The sequence below is a fragment of the Balaenoptera acutorostrata genome, chromosome 10, assembly GCF_949987535.1.
Source record: "Balaenoptera acutorostrata chromosome 10, mBalAcu1.1, whole genome shotgun sequence".
Classification (NCBI taxonomy): domain Eukaryota; kingdom Metazoa; phylum Chordata; class Mammalia; order Artiodactyla; family Balaenopteridae; genus Balaenoptera; species Balaenoptera acutorostrata.
Window position 1 is genome coordinate 34,694,907 of NC_080073.1, and position 23,950 is coordinate 34,718,856.

The window sequence follows — 23,950 nt, forward strand, 5'->3', positions numbered from 1 at the left end:
TTGCATGATGGTTGCAGTTGGCTCTGAAATTCTCTCTGTGTGAGCTCTTAGCCTAACAGAAGATGATAGTGACTAAAGAAATGAAGAAATGATCCAAAAAACAATGCAAAACAACTCTGTGTGTGTGTGTGTGTGTGAGGGAGAGAGAGAAGATGGAGGGTCAGGTCCATTGACTAAGGGAATGAACACAAGAGAAGCAAACAATCCAATAACAATCTCTCCTTTTACTGTTCTGACCGTGAGCTATTTCCTCATCTTGACCTCAGATGGCTTAGATGTGAATTTTCTGTCTTCATGAGCAGTGACATCCACAGAGCCACACATGGCTCATGGAGCCAGAAAATTAAAGAAGTTTAAAAAAAAAATGATCCCTGAGAATACATCCTGTTGAGTATCTTGCCCAAATCACAACGTTGCCTGTTTTTTCTTGCCTGTCTCTAGGAAGAGGGAGTACATGATTGATTATCTCTGCAGTGGGCATACTCTGGGTTCTGCCCCGGTCAAGATGACCTCTTCACTCTCCTTCCTGTTCCTTAAGATCTCACAATCAGTTGGGAGACAAAACCCAAAACCCATGAAACAATGCAGGGACACTCGGGAGTAGACCAGAAGGCCATCTATGAAACCTGGCATCTCAGGGACTTCCAATCTCCTTCTTCATTCTCCACTGCATCATCGGAGTGCGCCACAAGGCAGTCTAGCTTCTGGAAGTTCACCAAACTCATTTGTAACCAGTTCTAACCCATTAAAACCCAGCTTGTAACTGACCTTCCCACTCTTGGCCACACTCCCTGAGAATACCCACAAAGAGTACGGGTCTGGTCCAACTCCTTCTCTGTCAAGATGCAAAACAGAACACCTAGGTTGGGCAAGTGACTAACTCAAGGCCACTCTGGGAGTGAAGCCTTTCAGAGGCCAGTCCCACTCCTCCTTGTGAGCTGGTGATGCTGGGAAAGATAACTTCTCTGAGCTACTAGGTTGTTGGGAGATGAAAAGGACAGTATGGGGGTGAGAGCAGTTTTAAAGTTTAAAGGGCTGTAACAACTGCTACCATTTACTGGGAGTTTCCAGTGCACTGGTGCTTTATGAAGACAAGAAGAGGGACTTCCCCGGCAGTCCAGTGGTTAAGACTCCACACTTCCACTGCAGGAAGTGCGGGTTTCTGACTTACTAAATCATTTGAATGATCACGTTTCCCTTGGACCCAGGCTGCCTTGAAACACAAGTGAAATTTGTGGCTCAACTGTGTAGAAGACTAAGGCTCGCACACCTCTCTTTTCTTTTTCTTTTCCTGGGCTTGAGTTTTTACACTAATTCGTATTTTTCTTGGTACTAATTTTTATGTATGAGAAGAATACAGTTGGTGGATGGATGATTCCTATGAGTTGCCTCAACAACTTTGTGGATGAAAGCAGAACATAAATAAATGAAATCATAAGGAAGGCCACCACTAGTTGGGAGTCCCACCATTCTGAATCAGTCTAGGAGAGCAAGGTAACATCAGGTGGGTAAATGGTTGAGTCACATGTCCAGGGATTGGAATAAGGGTTGGATAGATGAGCAAATTCTTCAGCTAACCCAATGGCTGGCTTCAGGGCTTTCTTCCCACACAAAAGGATAAGATGGATGAAGGCAGCATCTCACCTTCTTCAATGGTTACATTCCCTCGGAAGAAATATTTCCCATGGCCTCTAGAGAGCGCCACACCTAAACTGTGCAGAGAAACAAAGCAGACCTTGAAATCTATGACATTGACTGGAATAGACTTGCAGGTGAACTTTATTTTCCATTTTCACATTTCCATTTCATGTTCTGTAAACAATTTTTTTCAAGTTTACTTTCAAAACCCCACTGATTATAGTTGGTGTTGGTGTTTCTTAGATTCAATCAGCTGCTTCAGTGTAATTTCTGATTGGAAGTGCAACAGCAATGGGCGGCTCCCGCGTGTGTTTAAAGAGGTGTGGCAACTCCTACAAGCCCTTCTAGCAAGCCCTTCTTCTGGATGCTCTTGCAAGAGCTACGTGTCCTGCTCTTCACTACCACCTTATGCACCCCTGCCCTACATTCAGCCACACACAGCTCTTTCCAGACTGCAGAGTTTGGGACAAGGGAAAATTAACCCCTTCTCAATGGCAAAAATGAACACTTCCACTGCCACTTGAACGTAGCTACACGACTGTATGGTGGGCTTCTCTGCCCAACCTTCTCCCTTGTCTGATAGATTTTTCACACTCTCACACTCTCAAAAGTCTTGATTTAAGCTCCTTCCTTCATTGCCTAAAGTCAGAGAGTATGTTTTGATAACACAGTCTCTTCGTTTGGTAAACGTACTTAGCAGTCATGTGTTCCATCAACTGTTCTGGCTCCAAATGGAATCCACCCATGATCCCTGGCTGTATACGACAACAATGCCACATTTTTTTTTTTTTTTTAAAGATTAATCTATAGTTAGTAAATTCTTTCTCTCCTTAGCTCTGCAAGGCACCAGTTCAGGAACACAAAGAAGCCCTACCAACATAACTTTTTACAAAAAGTGTTATCACACTAAGTTAATAGCAGGAAACTTTAGAATGCCACATACACTTCTGAAAGCAGGCAAGGGGGCAAATGCATTTTTCAGGATTGTTACAAAGAGAAATAACAGGATTCAAAGGCAGACAAGCACAGAACAGTTCAGAGAAACTAAAACGGAAGCACAACATGTAGGGATGAATATGCTACCTCCAAGTGTGAAGGATCATGGAAATAAAAGGCAGCAAGTTAGATGGTTAAGGACCCTGGTAACCCTCTGAATTTATCTATCTACCCTTAGTTAGAACCCCAGAAGCTTATTTGCTTGATAATGAGATGCAAAGCCATGACAAATTGAGTGAGTTCTCCTAGGTGAGCCTGAACCATCTTCCCCCTTCTGGAAAACAAAAGCAAAAGCAGCCTGGGAAAAGCCCCTTCCTCACTCTTTCCGGCCTTTCGGCAGGGTGTTTGGTTATCTTCAGATGATGAGCTCTGAAAGCGTCAGCAGGTTTTGTACAAACACAACTGATGGGTCTGATGGAATGTCCATGTATTATGGTCAGCTCTACCTGAAAGGAGTACCCTTGATGTCTGTATAATAGTAGTCATTTGTCATCACCAAAACCCGTTTCTAGATTGAAAAAAAAAAAGTCGTAGAGAAAAGAAAACATGGTTAGTCTGCTAGGTGAAGTTTTCAGAAATAAATAAAAATAAATGGACACACTATGATCAGGTTAACAGTACTACATGAATCTTGTTTGAGATAAGTAAAGACAAGAGAAAAATGATCTCAGCGAAAGATATTTACTCCAGATAGAGCTTTCAAAGCTAATTTTTCACAGTGGTTTGTTTTAAATTAAGCAGCAAGAATGTTTGAGAAAAATGTACCCCTTTGTCCACTGTCTTCTTCACCTCCATGGAAAACTTCCCGGTCTTCCTATTCACCATGGCATTTCTTAACTAAAATGATAAAAGAAAATTGGAGTTAGTTCTTCCCAGGGTTACCATACTGTCTTGGACACCTTCCACCCTCCAGCTTGGGAGCACATTTGGTGGCTTGTGTATGACAGAGCTGAGCTGTTTCCCCATTGACTCTTGGGGTACTTTTGCAGTAAGTCTGCATACTACACTCAGACCTCTGAAATGGGGCTTGAGAAGAATAAACACCCAACCGCTCTTGTCCAGGGGGAGAGAGGTTAACAACAATAAATAAATGACCATCAACTTCAATTTGGGGTGCTCGTGTAAACCTCTGGGCAACAATGACCAAAAAAGCCTGTACAATGTTGACAAATCCTGAGAGTCAGAGAACGGACCCCCAGCAAATGCTAAAACACTCAAGAAGCAAGGGGAAAAAAAAAAAAAAAAAAAAAAGAAGCAAGGGAGACGAGTTACTTTTTCAAAAAGGGTATTGGTTTGTCATGGAGAAATCATTTTTCAAAACATAATCAAGTTAAAGATATTTTCCTACACAGTAGTTTTTTTGTTTTGTTTTGTTTTGTTTTAAAAGCCAACCATTTGGAAGACAGGGATTAGTTTTTCACAGCATGAATCATCTTCAAATACTCTGAGAAACCTGGGCCAGTGAAAGGCCTGGCTGAGGCCGATGGGCAGTGAATAGGGCGACCCTGTATTTGATTTTTGGAGGTCCCATCTGGGAACGGTGAGCCTCCCTCCCTTCCCCCACCCCTGGCTGATCTCTGCTAATTACTTGTGGCCCTTCCGTGAGTTCAGAGAAGGACAGCAGACACAGTGATGAAAGATGTGCCGTCATGGGCACCAATAGGAGACGACGGGAAAGCCATTTAATGAAATAGGAGCAAATGCTGACATGCCACAGCCTGTCAGGAAAGGCTCTTTCCCAGCCCCACGGCTTGTTTTTATTTTCTTATTTTTATTTTTTAATTCTTTCCCTTCTTTTTCTCCTTTGAGGAGCTTGAATAAGATCTGGCTGATAGAGAACTACAGTGCTTGCAAGCAACCTAAATTTGATGTGGGGCTGTCTAGATTTGGGTTCATATTCTCATCTTCTGTGAGAGAGGGTAAAAGCATAATTTTTAGCTGGAGGCATGTATAAAATAAAACATATATTTTACTCTAGATATTTTTTAACAACACATAATGGGCATTTCTGGAAATATTTTCCCATTTTAACTTTTGTGGTTTTGGATGGGGAGAGCTGGTCCTAATTAAGTCTACTTTCTAACTCTTAAGAACGGCTCGATTTATCTTTGACATGGTTTTCATTTTTCCTCTTTCTGGTGCCTGCCTAAAGCCATTTGGGACCTTCCCCTCTCACATTCCCCAGGCAAGTCAGAGATTAGGTAAGCTTCTCCATGCCTCAGTGCCACCCCACCCCCAACTCCCAGTAGCACAGAACAATCAGCGTCAGGACCTGGGAGGGTCCAAGGCCAGGGTCACTAATGCTTTCTGGAGGCAGATGCTTAGATGATTAGTCTAGTCTTTCCCTTTTCTTCAGTTATAATGGAAATAGATTACACTTATTGAACACTGAGGCAGGATAGCCCTGGAGTTCAGAAATGGACTCTGGGGCCAGAGGTTTATGATCTTGAACAAATCACTTACCCTCTCTGTGCCTCAGATTCTCTTCCTGCAAACTGGAACTAATGACAGCACAGACTGTCTCATAAAGTTGTAGTGGGAACTAGATGAGCTCATATGTAGAAGAGTGCCTGGTAACCCCTGAGCATTCAATAGATGTTACCTGTCCTGTATCATCATCCTCACCAGCATCATCATCATCTTCATTATCATCCTCCTCCCTTTTCTTTAATGTCAGACCCCTTTCAATAGCTCAAAATATTAGGATTCAAACTCCAGTTTGTTTCACACAGATATGACCTCACATCTTTTTTGGAAGTACACAGGGTCTATGTTATAAATGTGGTCATTAAATTCAACAAGATCCTAGCTGCCAAGAGAAGTAGGATGGTCCTTCCAAGAACTTCTCTGCAGCTGGGCAGACTCAATGCTGCTTCTTCCTCAGCGGGCTCTGCTTGTCTGGTCTTTCCCAGATCTTGACCTAAAGTCTGCCCTCTGCTACTTACATGCAAACCCCACTGGTGGACACATGGGCATGTGGGATCTTGTGTAGCCTTCACAGAGATGCTTTGTATAGGTTCCAGAATTCTCTAATCAAGGGAGTGCAAATCCCTAGGAGAGAAATGGTGACTTGGGTTTTCCCAATCAAGCACGTTGGTAGTGAAGGAATTCATGTCTCAAATGTACCTTATTTCCAAGGAGACAAGAGACCGAAACCAAAGAGACAACCAAAGGCTAACAGGTGAAGAATAAGAGCAATGAACTTTCTGGAGGTGTGGGAACTCTGAAGGTAGACACTCAGAACCCAGTCCTGGGAATCAGATGAAGGTAAAGAACATGGCACAGGCTGGGAATCCGATGACAAAGGAAGAAAAGGGCAAGGAAACAGAAAGCATTTGTCAAATCATTGTTAGTAAAAGGAGATACCAGCTCATGGAAAATTAACTTGGGCACAGGTGATGATGACTAGACAACTGGGGTACAGATGAGCCAAGTAATAAATCTCTTCAAGTAACTTGCAAAGGAGAAGTGCGAGTGTCAGCCTAGTGTTAACTAGCAGAGGGCCTGCTTCCTGGATGCAGGGACTCCCAAGTATGAATGAGCATCAAGCTTGCCTCCCATATCAATTAAAATGTAAAAGATGGGCTTCCCTGGTGGCGCAGTGGTTAAGAATCCGCCTGCCAATGCAGGGGACACGGGTTCGAGCCCTGGTCCGGGAAGATCCCACATGCCGCAGAGCAACTAAGCTCGTGCGCTACAACTACTGAGCCTGCGCTCTAGAGCCTGTGAGCCACAACTACTGAGCCCAAGTGCCACAACTACTGAAGCCCATGCGCCTAGAGCCCGTGCTCCACAATAAGAGAAGCCACCGCAATGAGAAGCCTGCGCACCGCAATGAAGAGTAGCCCCCGCTCGCCGCAACTAGAGAAAGCCCGCACACAGCAACGAAGACCCAACACAGCCAAAAATAAATAAATAAAATAAATAAATTTATTAAAAAAAAAAAAAAATGTAAAAGATGAAAGGATGGAGAAGCATGTTGATGACAGGGTTCAAACCTTCTGGGAAAGAAAACAAAAAGGTCCAGTGAAGTCAAAATAAAGCAGCTGATAAAGTGAAGAGGAAAGAGAAAGGAAAACAATGGAATGCACCCTTTAAAGTTTCATGATACAGTTTAGCAACTGACATTCATTAATGAGAATGAGGGTTGATGATGCTGAGAATAATACTAATAACAGTTACCACTCAGAATGCTTACGGTGTCCATGCAATGATGTTGATGTTGACACTTTTCACTGTAGTAACACATTTAGTACTCACAACAGCTCTGTGAGGTAGGTACTATTGCCATCATACTCATTTTACTGAGGGGAAAAAAAGGAAATAAACCAAAATTGAGATGTAGAGAAGATAATTGCTTACCTGAGACCAACAGCCAGCAAATAGCAGAGGTGGGGTCTGAACCAAGGCAGGCTAATACCTGAACTGCATTCCTCAGGACTGTGCTAGCTTGCTTCTTGGTAGAAGCAGGTTGAAAGGGTAGGACATGTACATTAGGTGCAGTACAATTCAAAGACCCAGACGTGAATCCTGATGACAATGTTTAAAGAACAAGAAGATATAAAACTCTACCAGGTCACTGAGCTGACACAACGTCAGGTCACTGGCACCTGGGAAAAGAGAATGGATGAGGAAGTAACTTTTTATCAAACAGCGAAGTTACTCTATCTGAATGGGGTTTAAAAAAGACTGAGTCCAGATGAAGAAGGAAATAAGTTAAATTTCTAAAACAGATATGACTCTTGCATTTTATAGGCAAGGAAAAAACTCAGAGATTTATGCTAGCTGAGACATCCAGGTTGCAGAGGATGTGAAGAGAAGAAAAGCATGCAGCAAGAGGACTGTGATGCCAGACATATTTCTGAAAGCACGAGAGCCCAGCCTGCAGGTTTCAAATGGTTCCTCTCAACATCCCTTTGGAAAGCAAGACAGAGGGAGGGATAGAAACACTGCTGACTCAATGATGAAGCTCAAGAAAGGACTCCAGACAAATCAGGGAGATGCAGGCAGAGAAACATAGCCTGGGCATGAAGAATCCACAGAGAAAGGGAAGAGCAAGTGTCCAGATAGGAACACCTGGGAAGTTAGGATTTAATTAAGGACAGTCTGCCTGCTTTCACAAAAGGTGGCATGTCTAACAAATCTGATCTATTGAGGCAGGAACAAGAAGACTGACGGGGCTAAGTCGTGGGCATAAGGAAAGCCTTTGATACAGTCCCACAGACTGAATCTGGGTAGGAAACAAGCATGTGTTACTGCAGTGTGGCCTGGAAAGGGGAAAGGCTGGGGCAGCCCTGGAAACAGGGCGGCCAACCAAGCAGGAGGAGAGTGGCTCTGCCAAGCCCTGGGCTGTCACCCTGACAGGTGAATTCTGGCCCTGACTGTGCAGCTGCCCAGCGAGGCTCGGCCAGGCTCCCCTGAGGGAGACAGATCCCATTAATGGCACTGAGGAGGAGTCTGGATTAATCAGCTGCAGAAGAGACTAGAGCCTGGAAAGGGATGGTTTTAGCAGACTGCACAAAGCAGGCCGGGTGGCTGGCCCGTTTGCAAGTGGCCCTATGGGTGGGAGCATTACAAAACTCCAAACGGGTACAAGGGCCCGTGCTCTCCGCGACCCTCTGGCGGCCAGGTGTCCCTCTGGTGGGACTCTCAGCTGGCTCCCAGGCAGCCTCTAGGTACAGAGGAGGGTACAATGGAGCTCCCTCCTCACCAGGCTTGAAAACAAATCACTTACCACATCATCGCGGTCCTCCCACTCCACCTCGGAAAGGTCAACACTACTGTAGTTAGGTTTCCTCCGCTTCTTCCCTTCTTCATACTGGCAGGAGGGGAAGAGAAAGAAAACAAATGACAAACAAAGAAAACATTTCCGTGAGATCACTGGCCAGGGCAACCTTCACCATCCGAAGTCGTGGTTCACGCCTGAGGACGGTGAGTGGAGTGTACTGGTGAGAAGCCCAGCAGCGGGGGCGGTCCTGGGGTTTCCGTGGCAGGAAAACCAAAGCCAGTCACCTGTAAACATTTGCTCCCAGCTAGGGGGAGTATACAAGCCAATTCTTTTCTCCCTATGAATTTACTTAGCGGACTCCTTACCTCTAAACATGCCAGATGCAAAGCAAAGCTTTTCCCCTCCTTGGACATCCTATGTGTGGAATGCAACCTTCCTCCTCGACTCCAACGCTTTTAAAGCCCACCCCTTCAAGACACAGGAAAGGGCATCTCACATAGTTTACAAAAAATCTAGTTATATCCCTCTGTGTTTTATAGTTCTCCCATCCCTACCTCCTGCCTCATACCTACCTCATACTCCTTGGCCAGGAAACAAAAGTACTGATCTCCACATTTGGGCTCAACATACTGGTAACATTTCACAGACACACAGAATCTTCTACTTGCTATCACACTGGCCACAGGAGTGCTGAGCTAAGCACAGCTACTTTACCTGGAGTACATGTGGGTATTGGGAATCACTACCAGATTTAATGGCCATTAGGGCATTTCTCTGGAAAAGCTGATGAGTGCATTAATAACAGAGAAAGTGGTTTTAGTTTTTTTCCCCCCTAAATGACTGGTGTTAGTCACCTGGAAAGCCTACATTTTATCAACTGGACAGTCCTGCGTCTGGATGTTCCTGTATCTAGGGCCTTTAATGCTGTGTTTATAATGTAGGAAAGTCTGCCCTCTGCTGCAGGCTCAGGATAAGCAACCCCTTTGCCAGTTCATAAGACATGGCTGATGGCATATTGGAAAAAATACATATGTATGTATAGTTTTTTTCTCTTTTCCTTTTATTTCTAAATTAGTCATCTTCTGATTTGATTCGTAGGATTCTAAGTGAGACGCAGCATCACTCTAGGTGTTTTAAGAACCCCAATCCACAGGTTACCATTTTGGACACTGCTCGGCTACCATGGAGACAGGTGCTGAAGGCACATGGTGTGAAAGAGAAAATCACTGCTGGTGTACTGAACCAAACAGGTCCAAACTGGCCCCCAGTGGAATCTAGGGGAGAGTGGCCAGACAGGGTAGATCTCCCGTCACTGTGAGGCCAAACAGGGCCCAGTGGTTTTCCTGCCGTCTTGTCTTCCCTCAGGGCTGCATTTCAGGAACCCTGAGATGTCCTTGGAGAGCACCCACCCTCACCACCCAGGAAGGCTGCCTTGCCTCGAAGGGGCAGTGGGCTCTGACCACCTTGGTCCACTGCCCTTCCACTCCCTTCTCTCAGGTTTCCAATTAACAGACAGTCACGGTCAGTTTTATGACATCAGATCCACTCCAGATGAAGGGGAAGCGAAGTGGTTCCCTCAGAAGCCGCTGTAAATGATAGCGGATTCACAGTTGGATCCTGTTATGGAAAGTTCGCTGTGCATAGAAGCTTTGGTCCTCGAGAGAGTCAGGCTGGGGCTGAGCCTGTGGGACAGGAAAGAGGTCAGCAGGGCTGTCACCCTCTTCTCAAGGTGAGGAGGTGTGATGGGGGAGGGGCACATGATGCTGAGAAGCCCACTTGTCCCCCGAGGAGCTAGAGTTGGACATTCTTGGACCTCTGTTATCTGTGCTAATGGCCCCCAAGTCCCATATTGGTAAGAACCATTCCTGGGAGCCACTAGGCACCCCAGAAGTTCCTACGGCCCAGCTTCTGACCATTAAAGGCAGAACTTTCACAGTTTCTTGGATAGCCTAGTGCTAGGTTTATACTGTCTTTTGGAGGAAGTTCTTCCATTGGTCACTTCAAAATCCTCCTTTATTCACTTATTCAACGTACATTTATTGGACACCTAGCAAGCACAAGGTCCTAAGGAGATAAGTAAAGTCAATTAAACGGTGCTTCATTCTTTCCCAAGGACTTGTCGTTTATCACTCTTAATTCTGCCTATCTACAGTCAATTTATTGCCCATGATGCCTGTAGCAAGTTAAATATCAAACTAAACAGCAAGTTAAATAAGATCACAGAGCCAGTATGGAGGAGGACACCCCGACCTACCCACAGCCCCTGACCAAATTTTCATGGCTAAGCCTCATGTCATTTCAACTGCTGCTGAAGAAATTAAAAAAGACCCCCAAGGTCCTTCATCCTCAGAGAAGGTGTCCCCCTGTCTTTGTTAAAAGAGGAGAGCACAGTGGTTCTGCCACTTACTGGGCATGTGACACTGAGCAAGGCACCCAGCTGCTCCGAGCTTCCTTTTTCTCAACTGCAAAATTGAGAAATACCTCCATAGTCAAGGTAGGTTGAGACAATTAACTAGGTACTGTATGTAAAATGGCAAGCACATTCCTGGCACAGCATGGAATAAACCCTTAATATGCATGTAGCTAATGTGAGTCCTGAAAAAGTCATAACCTTCTTGATGAAGACACAGGCTCATTGTATACAATTGGCTACTATGTCATTTCCTTGACATGAAGGAGACCCAGTCAATAATTTGTTGGGTCACTGTTGCGCAAGCCATAGGGAGGCAGAAGATGTTTGCTGAAGATGATGGTGCCAGACAGTCACCCTCATACGCCTCCTCTTGGTACGTAAGATACTTGTGTAGTAAACATCAGGTTGGGACTCAAGACTCTCCTGGCAGAAAACTTCATAACTGTGCTAAAGAGCCCAAGTCCTTTTAGATGACACGTGGCAAAAGTGGAATCCACAGAGATAGATCCCTTGACTTTTGACCATTCCTAGATATCTTCCTTCATTGTTGGTAATAACCACTCAAGAAATTCAGTACCCTGCACTACTGGTATTCAAGAAACTGGCAGAGATTAGAGAGTGAGGGGAAGGAAGATTTCCCAGCACATCGGTCTGTAAGTCACCATATTCCAGTAAGTCTCTAATTTAACTGCATTGAAAGAAACAGACGGGACTGGGGATACCCCCTCTGGAACTCTACTTTAGGAATGCCCCTCTACGATGTCTGCTTAACCAGTGAAATAGGTATGAAATACTTTCTATTTGGGTCTTTATTAATGAGTGAGCTCCTTTAAAATATAAACAGTAGTGTCGCAGAGTGACTACTCTGAGTAAGAAAAGAAAAACTCAGTAGGCTGTTGCATAGATAAAACAGGTCAAGGACAATGAGTAAACTCCAGCATGGTGACCCTAAATCCACCTAATCTTTTCTCCCGTTAAGAAAACTTACTAGATGGCTAGAGACTAGACCTCCACTCGGAAGACACCTGGGCTGTGGACCACCACTACCCAACCCCCACATTTTCCAGGGTAATCACCTTGGCTTTCCTACAGGGAATCCCCTTGGACCCCACACTCAGTAAATATAGTTCTAGCGAAGGCAAGACCATCCTGGTTCAGAAGGAAGCCAGTGACCTGAGTACGTGAGGGACACCCACAACTCTCCAGGACACAGTGGTTGGTTCAGGATTGGGGATGTAACTCATACCAACCCAAGTGAGACTCAGTCTGGTATGCTTTCCTGGATTTATCCAGAAAAAGTAGCTCTCCATCTACTAGCATCACTAAGGCAGTAGGATGTGAACTTGAGCTCCTCGTGGCCATCTCTGCCACTACTTGGAGAGAGCCTTCCTGAGAATGAAACCAGTGCAGAGAAGGCAGAGAAAGTACATGAAGAGAGTCCTGTAAGCACCGTGTGTGTCCCTGGATCAAGCTGTGCCTGAAATCTTTATACCCTTGGGTGTTTCACGTACCAACACATTCTCTCCACATTACCCACCTTCCCTTTTTAAAGATTTTTTTAAAGCTGGCTTGGGTTTCAAGTGTAAGTATTCATCAGAGTTCCAACTTGTATATATTTAGTATCTTTATTTTTTTCTTTTTAAATGAACCATTTTTAAAATACATTTTAAGTGAAGTATTCACAAACTCTGGTACTTTAATGATTATTTAGAAACAAGTGATTTGCAAAATACCTCACTGCTAATCAAGATAGTCCACTGTGTTTGAGCATGGCTTATCCTCTGTACCTGCATTCCCCCTGGGAGGACATAGGTGTGGCCACAGTGTCAGAGAGTGACAGAAAAAGAACTAAACCCTCGAACCTCTGACTCCCAGGCCAGATTGCCCCTCTCCCATGGGATCTGGAGTGGGACGAATCCCAGGTCCCCCAGCCCCACTCCCTCTTCCCCTTCGTGAGGATCTCGTTACTGGGGCTGAGGCATCGGATATGGCATTTGTTAGTGTATCTATAAACTGTAACTTCCTTTGAAAATATGATTAACGAATTGCAAACGGTTTCCAAAGGTTTATAAACAGATACTTTGAGAGCCACGGGTAGGTTTGTAGTTTTTGGTGCCTGTTTTATGAAAAAAATATGTGGGGGAGAATTTAATAAGGAAAGATATTCTGTGCTATGAAATACTTTGAGGTGGAGTTTCAAATAAAGGCCAGATGTGGTGAACACACAAACCAGCCTGTGGCCTAGGAGGATGGGGCAAGAAGGACACCTATCTGAGGAGCCAGCAGAACCATCGGGGGTCTGCCGTTAAGTGCCAGAACCTTTCTGGCAGTGTTTAATTGTCTGGATGTGAGTGCCCCTTTGTGTTACCTACAGACTGACTGTGGAAGCGGAATGGGATGGGCTAAGGTGATGGCCATGTTCATGTGGGTTTGAACAAAACAAAAATGCCTTTGCTTTCTCTGTGTTCCTTTGGGAAGGACTACAGGAAGTCAGCTACACACATCCATGCAGCCTCTGTGAAACAAATATTATGTGTGCTAATAATTGATAAACAGTACGTGCTGTTCCATGCTGCCAACAGGAAGGAAGGAGTTGGGGGTGGGAGGCCCACAACTGGAGAGGAAGAGGCCTTGCCCAAAGCCAATGCCATCTGGAGAAGGGGTGTGGCCAGGGGCTGGGAGCCAGCCTTTGTCTGGGCAGATGTTTCTCTTGGGAGGCAGTCACGGTCCTCAGCTGGTGAATACCGTCACCACCTCCTCCGAGGCCCCGGGTCTCCTCTTGTCTCAGAGGCTGAAGTGGCCATTTCAGGAGAAGGAAGGGAGGCACATCTTCTCTCCTCCATGTACAAAAGAGGAGGACCTAATGGCCACTGGGCTCTTCAGCCCTTCACTCTTTCATTCCATCATTTGTCCGTACGCATATCCAAAAATACTGTTGGACACCGATTATTTATCAGGCCTTGAGCAAGGCCCAGGTGAGCCTCGGGAAAGCATGGAGAAGCTGTTTGAGAAGGACCATCTTCCGCCCTCCAATTGCAGATCACGATTCACCAGGCCAGTTAGGAGAGCAGGGAAAAGCCAGGGCCCCAGAGGGAAACTCTGGTTCAAATCAGGTCTATACCTACAGGCTGTGTGCCCAGGGCTCACCTGCACTTCTCTGAGCCTGCCTTGCTCCTCTGCAGGATGGAGGTAAGAGCACTCAGCTCACAGGGCCGCCACGAGGAGCAAATGGGCACAGAAATGGTTGAGCAAAGCAGACGTCCTGACAAACAGGGCTGGGGCAACCTGCCACCCAGACAGCGCGAGTAAGCGCTGATGTTGCCCCGACTGATGAGACAGGGCAGTGCACGTCAGCATGCTCATGCCTAGAGACGACGTTCATGGGGTAAAATGGTTCTTAACAGTACAGCTGTTTATTAATACTTCTAGTCCCTTAAAAAGGCAGTTCAGCTTGGCTCGGGGGCCCATTCTTCTCAAAGTCAAAGGGAAGGGTCTCAAACAAGGACGTGGTCCCAAGGCCAGGTGGCCAGATGGGCCTGTGACAGACTGATGGTCTCTTCCCCTAGAATTTGCAAATCAAGGTCTCTGTCACAGCATGTCCTGCCCCAGAGGAGACGGCCGTAGGGAAAGGGAGTCTCAGTGGTATCAGCCCCTGCTCTACTGGCTATGGTCTAAATGGTTTAAGCATTTACAGTTTTTTAAGATCCCCCCCACCCCGGTTATACATGTAACAACTGCTCATTTTAGAAAATTTGAAAAATAATGAAAAGTGCAAGAAATGGAAAAAATATTGCCCTCGCTACCACAACCCAGGGATCGCCACCCGACATTCTGCTATCTTTCCCAAAGGGCAAGTAATTTGAAGCGGTTACTATTTTCAGTTTTCTAAGCTCATTGTTTCTCCAGCAAGGAATTTATAAAATGTAGCAACCAATCTGTTCTGCTTTCCAACTGACTGCTTTAAAAAAAAAAAAGCAAATTTGTTTTTTTCTGCTGGCTAGCTTCCCCCTCAACTCCCTATCATTCTTCTTGAAGAGGGTATTTCTTGTGCCAGGCACGGTGCTAAGCACTATGTGTGTATCTCCTGCAATTCTCACAACTCCAAGAGAGGAGTAATTCTTCACAGACGGGAAAGACGCAGAACCCAGGGATGTCGGTCACGCAGTGGCATGGCTAGCAGGCACTGGAGTCTGATTCCTTCCTTCTGCCTGCTTTCTGAGCCTCCAGTCTTCACCACCCTCTGCACTGCCTCCCTTAGCTGGTCCCTTCTCATAACTCACTAACTCAGGGCAATCGCTGATAGCACTTCAAGTAGCCAGCATGTTAATGGTGGCAGAACCGCCTTGGAAACCAAATCCCACCAGCCATTCATGTCTCTGTTAACAGCCAGCTCACTGGGGCTGCCTTGAAACTAACCTTGATGGCCAGCGGTGCAAGAATCAGCTTTAGGTTAAGAATAAGTACAATATTGAGTGAGTACAGTAAGCTAAGGATCATGCCACATGTCTAACATACAATATGTATTTACACGATAACCAATATCCAACTCAAGGCCTCAGAGAAGCCTGGTAGCACCTGATGGTATCACTGATAAAGGATTTCCAGCAAAAGTGTGACCCTCTGGTTGTGTGACCCCACCACAGCTCAGATAAGCACATGGTTGGATGTCATAGGCACTACGGCAGGAGAGAAATTCTGATGAATCTGTATTCAGAGCTGAAATCCTTTGCGTTCATGGGAAGATGAGACACCCAGATACACAGAGGGAAACAGGGCCACGAGGGTGTGTATAAAGGCAGTCAGAAGGTGGGAGAGAGGCAACAAGGGCATGCCGAGACAAGAAGCTTTTCCCTTTTTCTAAAAGGCACTGTGCTCTTATTAATGAATGTTTTTAAGTGTCTCGAAGACGAAAAGTTCTACATGCTCTCCTAGTGTGACTACAAAATCCTTTTGATTGCTGTAAAACTATAACAGCTCTGGTGGGTTTTTTTAAAAACAACTGGCCACTATGAAAATCCGAATGACCTTTATCTTAAACAGTGTCCTCTGAGTTGCTGGAAATGAGTCACACACGCTGTGAGTGGGGAGGAGGTGGCCAGCCCCACCACCATCGTTTTTGCAGGTCAAATGTGGTTTACTACACAGAGGTTGGATTTAAATTCTCCTTCTCAAAAAGCCAGTCTGTCTTGTAATAGCAAGCTAGTCATAAACATGAACATCACGCTGAGTGGCTGGGGTGGGAAGAACTTGTTGCAATAGCAAAGGGACAGGGGACGGGGACTCTGATGGGACAGGAGAGAGGCACCTTCAGACCTGCTGACTGAGGTGCAAGAGTGATGCTAAGGAAAGACCGCCTCTGCACAGAGAAGAAAGAAGAGGGTACCTGAAGGCTACATACAAAATAAAAATGCATGTGGGCGCCTGGGAGACAGCTACTCTAATAGGTTACAACACTTTGAGACAGAATGCTCTTCAAAGCTTCCTGGGCAAGGGTGAGATGCAAGACAGCATTCAGAATGAATTTCAAAGTTTCAAAAAGTTGCATCAAATTCTTTAGCATGGAAATGTGCCATGTTCCAAAGCCGATTTGAGAGAAAGATTTTCAGAGACCACTTGAGTCATTAGGAGATAATATCTAGGGTAAAAAGAGGACCTTTATAATTTGAGAGTATGTCTGTGACTTTTGACAAGCCACTTTTTTTTTTTTTTGCATTTACAGAACTTTATCTGGTATTATTCCTTTGAGAAGTTAATTATATATCAAAAGACTCTTGGGTATGTGGAACCTGTCAGACCATTTTGAACACGGGGTACAATTAGGCACCACAAATTGATTCCAGTTTTTTTTTTTTTAATTTTTATTTATTTATTTATTTATTTATTTATGGCTGTGTTGGGTCTTCGTTTCTGTGCGAGGGCTTTCTCTAGTTGTGGCAAGCGGGGGCCACTCTTCATCGCGGTGCGCGGGCCTCTCACTATTGCGGCCTCTCTTGTTGCGGAGCACAGGCTCCAGACGCGCAGGCTCAGTAATTGTGGCGCACGGGCCTAGTTGCTCCGCAGCATGTGGGATCTTCCCAGACCAGGGCTCGAACCCGTGTCGCCTGCATTGGCAGGCAGACTCTCAACCACTGCGCTGCCAGGGAAGCCCTGATTCCAGTTTTGAAATGGCAAAGACAATGAATTTCCTTATTCACTCAAGTAAAATCACAAATTAGTATCAACCTGCACTGTAACACAGTAATGTGTCAGCCTTCAAATGATGCTGCAGCTAACTATTCACTGTAGGGTGAGTTCTCTGTGGTGCTGGCTTTTCTCCTGCCCTCAGTAACATTCCCAGTGCCTCTGCCCAGCTCAATCACTGCGAAAAGGACTCTAGTCTCATCCCTCGTTGGAGGGATGGCAGTCGGAACAGAGAGATCTCTCAACTTCAAGGTCCTTGTGCTTACGGACATGAAGGGCAGGAAGCTGGCAATGATTTTGCAAGTGAAGTAAACAGAGGGATGCAGAAAAGAAGGAAAGGAACCATTCCTTCCAAGCCAGCTGCCATAACCCTGGACTCAGGTGTATGCCTTATGCCAGTAATGGTATCATCCTACATCACGCTGCTGAGCCTTCATCACCCATGCATGCATGAGTGTATGTGTGCAATTTTGGGAGCTGCTTGGCAGGATAGCTTTATTTTGTTTTGCTTTTTTCCTGATAAAATTTTTAAAGATACTTGTGAAGGAGGAAAAGACATATAGAGATCCATCTTTGTGGCCACCTCTTGCATGGAAGTTTCTCTGATCCTCCCAGCTAGAGTCTCTTTCCCTTCTTACTCAAGGTAGCCCTCATTCTCCACTCCCCTGAGGACACAGGGCTTTGCAGCATAAACATGCATGTGGCTATTTTTCCCACTGACCTGATCTCTGCTCTAGCCATGTCCTGACCACCAAACACAATGGTCTCATCAACCATTGGTCCATCCAGCCCTCTGGACTGGTGACTAGGCAAAATGTTTAGTTTTGATTTTTTTTTATATATGATTCTCAATTCTACTGATATATCTTTAAAAAAGTGTTTCTGAATGCATGCTGGTCTGAATAAGCCCAAGAGACTTCTGATATCATTCATAACTTATAGGAAAACCAAACGTCCCCTGCAAGGCTGACTGAGTCTTCTTATATTTGCCTGTGACAATGGAGATATGGGCAAAGGCTGGAACAGGTGAGTATAATAAAGAAAGAGGCCAATGGGCCAGGCAAAGTAGCCAGGCTCATCAAACTATCACATCCATTGCTTCTACTAAGTGTCTCCTAGAATGGAATTGCATCTCTCCATCCCTCTTGCCATCACCTTAGTGTTGGCCACCATGATACTGGTGTTGATGAGGGCGCATGTCTCCTAAGCACCCACGCCTGGACTCCACCCTCCAATCCATTTTCCCAAGTCCAGCCAGGGGGATTCTTCAGCAACCCTACTCGGATTACACATCACCACTCAGTCTGAAATCCCTGTTACTTCTCATAGGATGATGTCCAATGTTCCCGAATGCCACAAATCCCCATCACCCTGCCTCTGCTTGCTGCTCTGGCCTCTCACCACTTCCTGCCTCTCACCCCATACTCCCCAGCTAGACTGCGCTGACTGCTAGAAGGGTCATTGTCATTCTTGCCATCAGGGCTCTGCACTGACTGCTAGAAGGGTCATTGTCATTCTTGCCATCAGGTCTCTGCACATGCCACTCCATCTGCTCCCAACACCCTTCAACCCGACTCAGAGTCAAGCGGCCACTCAGCACTCAGCCAAGACATCAGCTTCTCTGGGAAGTCTGCACTGGCCTGTCCGCAGTCAGTTCAGGTCCTTCCTGTATCCCCTTCAGCGTCCCGTGGTAGCTCTATCTCCATGACTAACACACAGTACTGCAAAGTCATTGCTTCCTGGCCCATCTCCTCCACTATGTCCCAAGCATCTTTGGGAAAGAGGCTACTTCTTGTTCAGCATTGAACCTACATTGCCAGGAGAGTGCCTGGCAAAGAGTAGTTTCTTCATGAATATTTGATGAATGAGTAAACAGAGTGAATGAACAAATTAGGATGGGTCCTTACTTAATAAGTACATGTTATAACACCAATCACATGCCTGGCCTATTCTAGGCATTTCGTGAACATGAACCCACTTAATCCTCATAACAATCCCACGCAGTGGGCACTATTTTTGTCCTCATTTTTCAGTGGAGGAAACTGACTAGAAGGAGGTTGAGTAACTTGTCCAAGGTCACACAGCTGATAGTAGCAGAGCTGAGGGTGACCCTAGGCATGTGGCCTCAGAGACTGCTCTGCTCCATGGAGAAACATGTACTGGTGAACCTCCTGTAGGTGGACCTGAGTTTGCTGCCCGGTGCCTGCCTAAGATGTGTCCTTCGAGGACACAGCAAGGGGATCATGGCAAAGTGACCTGTAGTCGTCATCAACCAGCTGCCTAGAATTCCACCTTGAGCAGAGCTGAGTTTCAAATTATTAACTCTCAAAGGAATCTTTCCATGAAATATATATGAACGTACTATTTATACTTATATTTGAACCTGGATGAAATAGGCATCAGTTAAGGGCATCCAACCCATAGCACTCTCAAACCTGCTGCAGTACTGGGAGTCAGACAAATGTCTTTACCTGTCCCAGTCACACGCAAACCCTCTTCCTGGAGTGTAGCTAGAAACTTAGAAACTCCAGAGGAGGTTTTTTGGGGGAAAGTGGGGGGAAAAGCAGGCATCTGGGAGAATTAGAAAATTTTAACTGATTCTAATACCCAGGATACATTTCTGAAATCCTTACGTTTCTTCACTGGAGAGAGGTAACAGCACCCTTTGATGCCTGTCAGCTTCTGAATGTCCAAGATAAACTCTCCACAGGATTTTTTCTCCTCTTTCCTCTGTTTATCCTTCCCAATTCCAAGAAATTAAGCTTAGCTCACTGGGCACGTCTTTCTACTTGGGCACATTTCTGCCAAGCAGGGTCCTTGTCTATTAAAATCTGCCTTGAGCATTCCTTAGCAGAAGGGTTCTTGGGCTTTTGATTTAATTTGGAGTGTCTGTATGTGTGTATGTGTGTTCCTTTTAGAGGATGTTCTAGATTTGTTTCCTGCAGAGTCTGGCCACCACTCTGCATGGGTTGAATTGCGTGCATTTATCTGTGGGACTTCGGTTTTGTAGTCATTGGGTCCAAAAAGAGGCCATTGTGACAATGCTAAATGCCCCTTGACTTGCTCCTCAGGTGGTCTCAGTCCTTCCAGGGAGAGACAGGCACACAAAGCATCGAATTTCAGACTTGAACCCAGAGATCCCTGGGGTGAGGCTGGCAGGCCAGCCTGTCATTTGGGATTTCTGGCCCTGGCCAGCTGGGGCACAAAAGCACTCCATCCTATGAAATCCCCAGCCACAAACCAAAGAAATGCCAGCTACTGGGGGGGCTGGGTGGTGGTCACCCGGGTCCTGTCCCAAAGAGAAAGGGGCAAGTGAGGCTGAGAAAAGCTTTCAGCAAAAGCCCTGCCTGGCTTAGGCAAACTGCTTTCTGGCCTCAATATCCCAAATCCATTCGTGATTCCCTTTGCTATGAAAATATCCATGGAGAATGTGGAAATGGCACCTGGGAGGTGTTCAGAAATACATGTGGCCTGTCACCTGATTACAAAAGTTGAGTGAAGATCATAATCGTTTGGGCACCTCCTTAATGAAGGGCAACGGTCAGTTCAGGGGTGTGGTGGGGATTAAAAGATTGTTCCCTAAAGCCCATGTTCTCAACCTTTTTATTTGCATTCTTTGCGTCTTATCATTTAGGATTATGTAAAAATGACAGCTGCTTATAATTATTTGGAGGTTTGAGTTGCAATAATTAAAAACATCTGCCTTTATCTTACCGCTACCAGACTTAACCCCTCGAGGTTGGGTCTATTGAACTTCAAAGAGGGAAGCAAAAAATAAAAGAAAACTTCACACACATTACTAACAAATTTCTAGTGATTCATTTAAATGTATAACCAGTTATTCCAACAGCCTTCAAACCTTTAATTATCTCTGAAATATATATAATTTGGGACTGCTAATTAGATAGCAATTTAATGCTCTCATGGGGATTCAGATGCACTGTCTTTCTAAAATGTAAACTCACAGAGGAATCATCATTGGCATTCAAATGACTGAATTCTTCAGTTATTCAAATGAGGGTGGGCGTTTACACTGTTGAATCATTTGAATATTCTGCTGTCAGCCCCAGCTGTAGGTTTTACAGGGGTCCTCAATACACTGAGGGTGAGGCTAGATTTCTCCCAACTCTCTGGAGAGAAACAAGTCCAGCTCCTCCTCGAGGAAACCTAACCTCAGTCTCACAGGCCAGTCTGGCCTCTTAGATGAAGATGGCTCTGTTTTCCTATTTTAAGGAGGAACAACCTTTCCTGGAATTCATAGTTATGAAAGCTTTAATGCTTGCTTCCCAGCATTCTTCATGCTGGTCTGCCTGCTATTGTCTGGGCAGTTAACATTTTAATTAATAACTCTCCCTACAACAGACTGCTGCAGATGGAGGAGGTGAGGGTTTCTCTTTGCCTTGAGCTTCCACTTCCTGTGTATTCCTACCCCCGTTGAGATGGTCCTTTAAATTATATAAAGATGTGCATCACATGGAGAAAAGCAATTGATCAATTAGATGACATTGGACAATGATGGAAGCCAGCTCTCGCATCTCAGTCTCACAATGTGGCTAGGCTTTGCATTCCTGAGCCCAGGCTAGTAGCTAGCAGCTGAGGCTCATTTCCCCCACAAGGGGAAGGAGGTGCAGACAAATCTATAGGAATTTTTAACAGATCATTATTCAACACATTGCCTGTAATTACATTTTGATGAGCCTTTTATTGCTAATTCATCATCCAAGATGGGGCACTCTAGATATGAAATTAATCTAGTAAAACAAAGGTCAGAGTGTGTCCAGTGAAAAGAAAAGCTTTGTCCTCATCAAATCCTTTTGCCAAACAATAAAGCAGCAGAGAATCCTATCTCTAAACCACATTTCCTTAAAGTGCCTTCTCCATTATTAACAGCATAAAGCTAACACTCCCTGGTGCTTCTCAGCGCAAGCAGGCCAATGTGAGGCGAATACACATGCAGCGCCCTGAAACAGAAATGGGAAATGTGCCTGACACCGTCACTTTAAAGCTAAGGTATGTACGCACACAGAACTGTATTTGAAGCTCTAGTCTAGAGCAATCAGTTTTTGCAGAGACGTATCAGTCCACTGGTGTCTTGGCTTGAGTCCCCTCTGAAGCAGACCCTAAGACCAGGATTCAAGGGCAAGGTTTTTACTTGGGATGGGTTCCCAGGAAATGCCTGTAGAGACATGGCAAAGTGACTCAGAGACAGAGATGATGGGCAGGCAGCCAACACAAGTTGTATCATCGAGCATGTTAGCGCTGTGGGCACCCCAAGCTGAATCCCAGTGCAGGGGTCTGGGAGCCAGTGTGGAGTAGGAGTGTGGTACAGGTGTGGAACCCACCTGGGAGGTGGGAGTGCTCACCAGTCTTTGGTGGAAGGATGCTAATTCCTTGGCACATCTCGTCCGCTGCGTGCAGGAGAGGAGTGAATTCCAGAAGTCAGAGAAAGTCTTCACTAGGGTTTTGGCAGCCGCAAGCTAGGCTGGCCCCCACGGAGGTGAGGGCCAAGGGGACATGGGTGGGGCATCCACAGAACTACTCCACTAAGCATGTTCTCCAATAGGAATTTATCAATAAAACCTCAAGGCACTTTCCCTTGTCCTTTGGAAGTCTGTCCTAAATCTACCCAGATTGCATACACAACATCTTAAATCTCCCCATGCCTCAGGCTCTTTGCATACTCAGTTCCCTCAGCCTGAATTAGTCTCCACTCTCTTGGCACAGCAATTTCTTCTCCCCCTCAGGGCTACAGGGCTCAGCTTAAAATGTCATCCCTAACAAGGGTTCTCCTTGACCATCCAAATAAAGGTAGGGCATGTCCCTACTTTTTTTTCTCAGGTCCTCGTTTCCTTTGGAGAGGTTATCCAAAATGTGTAATACTTTTTATTTGCTTACTTATGAGCTTAAAAAAGACATATCTTCTCCATGACCAAATGAAGGAGGAATTATATCTGTCTTATTACTTGATCCCCAGCATCTAAAAGAGTGCCTGGCACAGGAGAGGTGTTCGATAAATACATGCCAGATGAGGGAAGGAGCAGTCGGAGGGAAGGTGGGCTACAGCAACACAAGGAGGAGCAAGCTACACATCTAGGTGTCTGAAGAGCCTTTGGTTGCTCCCTAATGTGCCGGACTGGATCACCAACTGTGAACTGAAGCTTACAGGATGCAGACTAACTCCCTGCAGACTTCTCTAGCCGCCCCTTCCACAGCTAGACACCAAGTCCTTTTATAAATTCTCCTTCTTGTCAGTATTCCCACCCTGGTACTTAATAATATACTGTGTCATTGTGTAATCAATTTCCTATACATGGGTCTTCTCTCCTGTTTATTTATTATTCCACTTCATCTGCTAGGTATCTCTCCAGGCCCTGGATATGCAAGGGTGAATAAAATGCTATCTGATTAGTGTCTTCAGGTTACTTGCAGTGCAGTGAGGGGACAGATGTGTCAAGGGATTTCTATAATGTAGTGTGGAGCCTAAACTCAAAGGCCTGTGCAAGAAGCCTGGTGGGATGAAGGGGTAGGGTGGTGTGGAGAGGAAAGTTTTGCGGGGTGGGAGTGGGAGAGAGGGAGGCAGTAGACAGCAGGGGTCAGAGCCACAGCCAGCAATGGTTCCCAGACTTGGGGATTTCACAACTATATCAACCAGGCTGCTCTGGTTGTAAGCAACAGATACCAATTCTTTATCATGTGAGCAAAAGAGGAATTTACTAGAAGTGTATATGGAAGCTCTCTGCTCCTACCACAATGAGAGATTAATGAATTAATTAATATGAATGAATAAATAAATAAAGGACCTGATAGAGGGCCTTTTGCTCTTGTCTTTTCTTTTCCTTCCTTATTTCCTTCCTTCCTTCCTCTCTCTTTCCTTTTCTTTTAATTCTTCCTCTTTCCTTTCTTCTTTTTCCTTTCTTTATTGGCATACTAAGGACTTGAGAAGACCAAACCTTCCATGTGTTCTTACCTTCGTATCAGTCAGGGGCCCAGCAGGG

At 45.4% G+C, this 23,950-nt stretch overlaps 1 protein-coding gene across 1 annotated transcript in view; it reads right to left on the minus strand.

Moving 5' to 3' along the window:
- CACNA2D3 (calcium voltage-gated channel auxiliary subunit alpha2delta 3) overlaps positions 1 to 23,950 on the minus strand; it is a 774,181-nt gene that overhangs the window by 161,999 nt on the left and 588,232 nt on the right. Inside the window, exons 18-21 of the mRNA XM_057555140.1 lie at positions 8,369 to 8,452; positions 3,400 to 3,471; positions 3,081 to 3,142; positions 1,645 to 1,712 (exon numbers count right to left, since the gene is read on the minus strand). Of these exons, the coding sequence (XP_057411123.1) occupies positions 1,645 to 1,712; positions 3,081 to 3,142; positions 3,400 to 3,471; positions 8,369 to 8,452 (286 nt within the window). The remainder of the gene's footprint in view (positions 1 to 1,644; positions 1,713 to 3,080; positions 3,143 to 3,399; positions 3,472 to 8,368; positions 8,453 to 23,950) is intronic.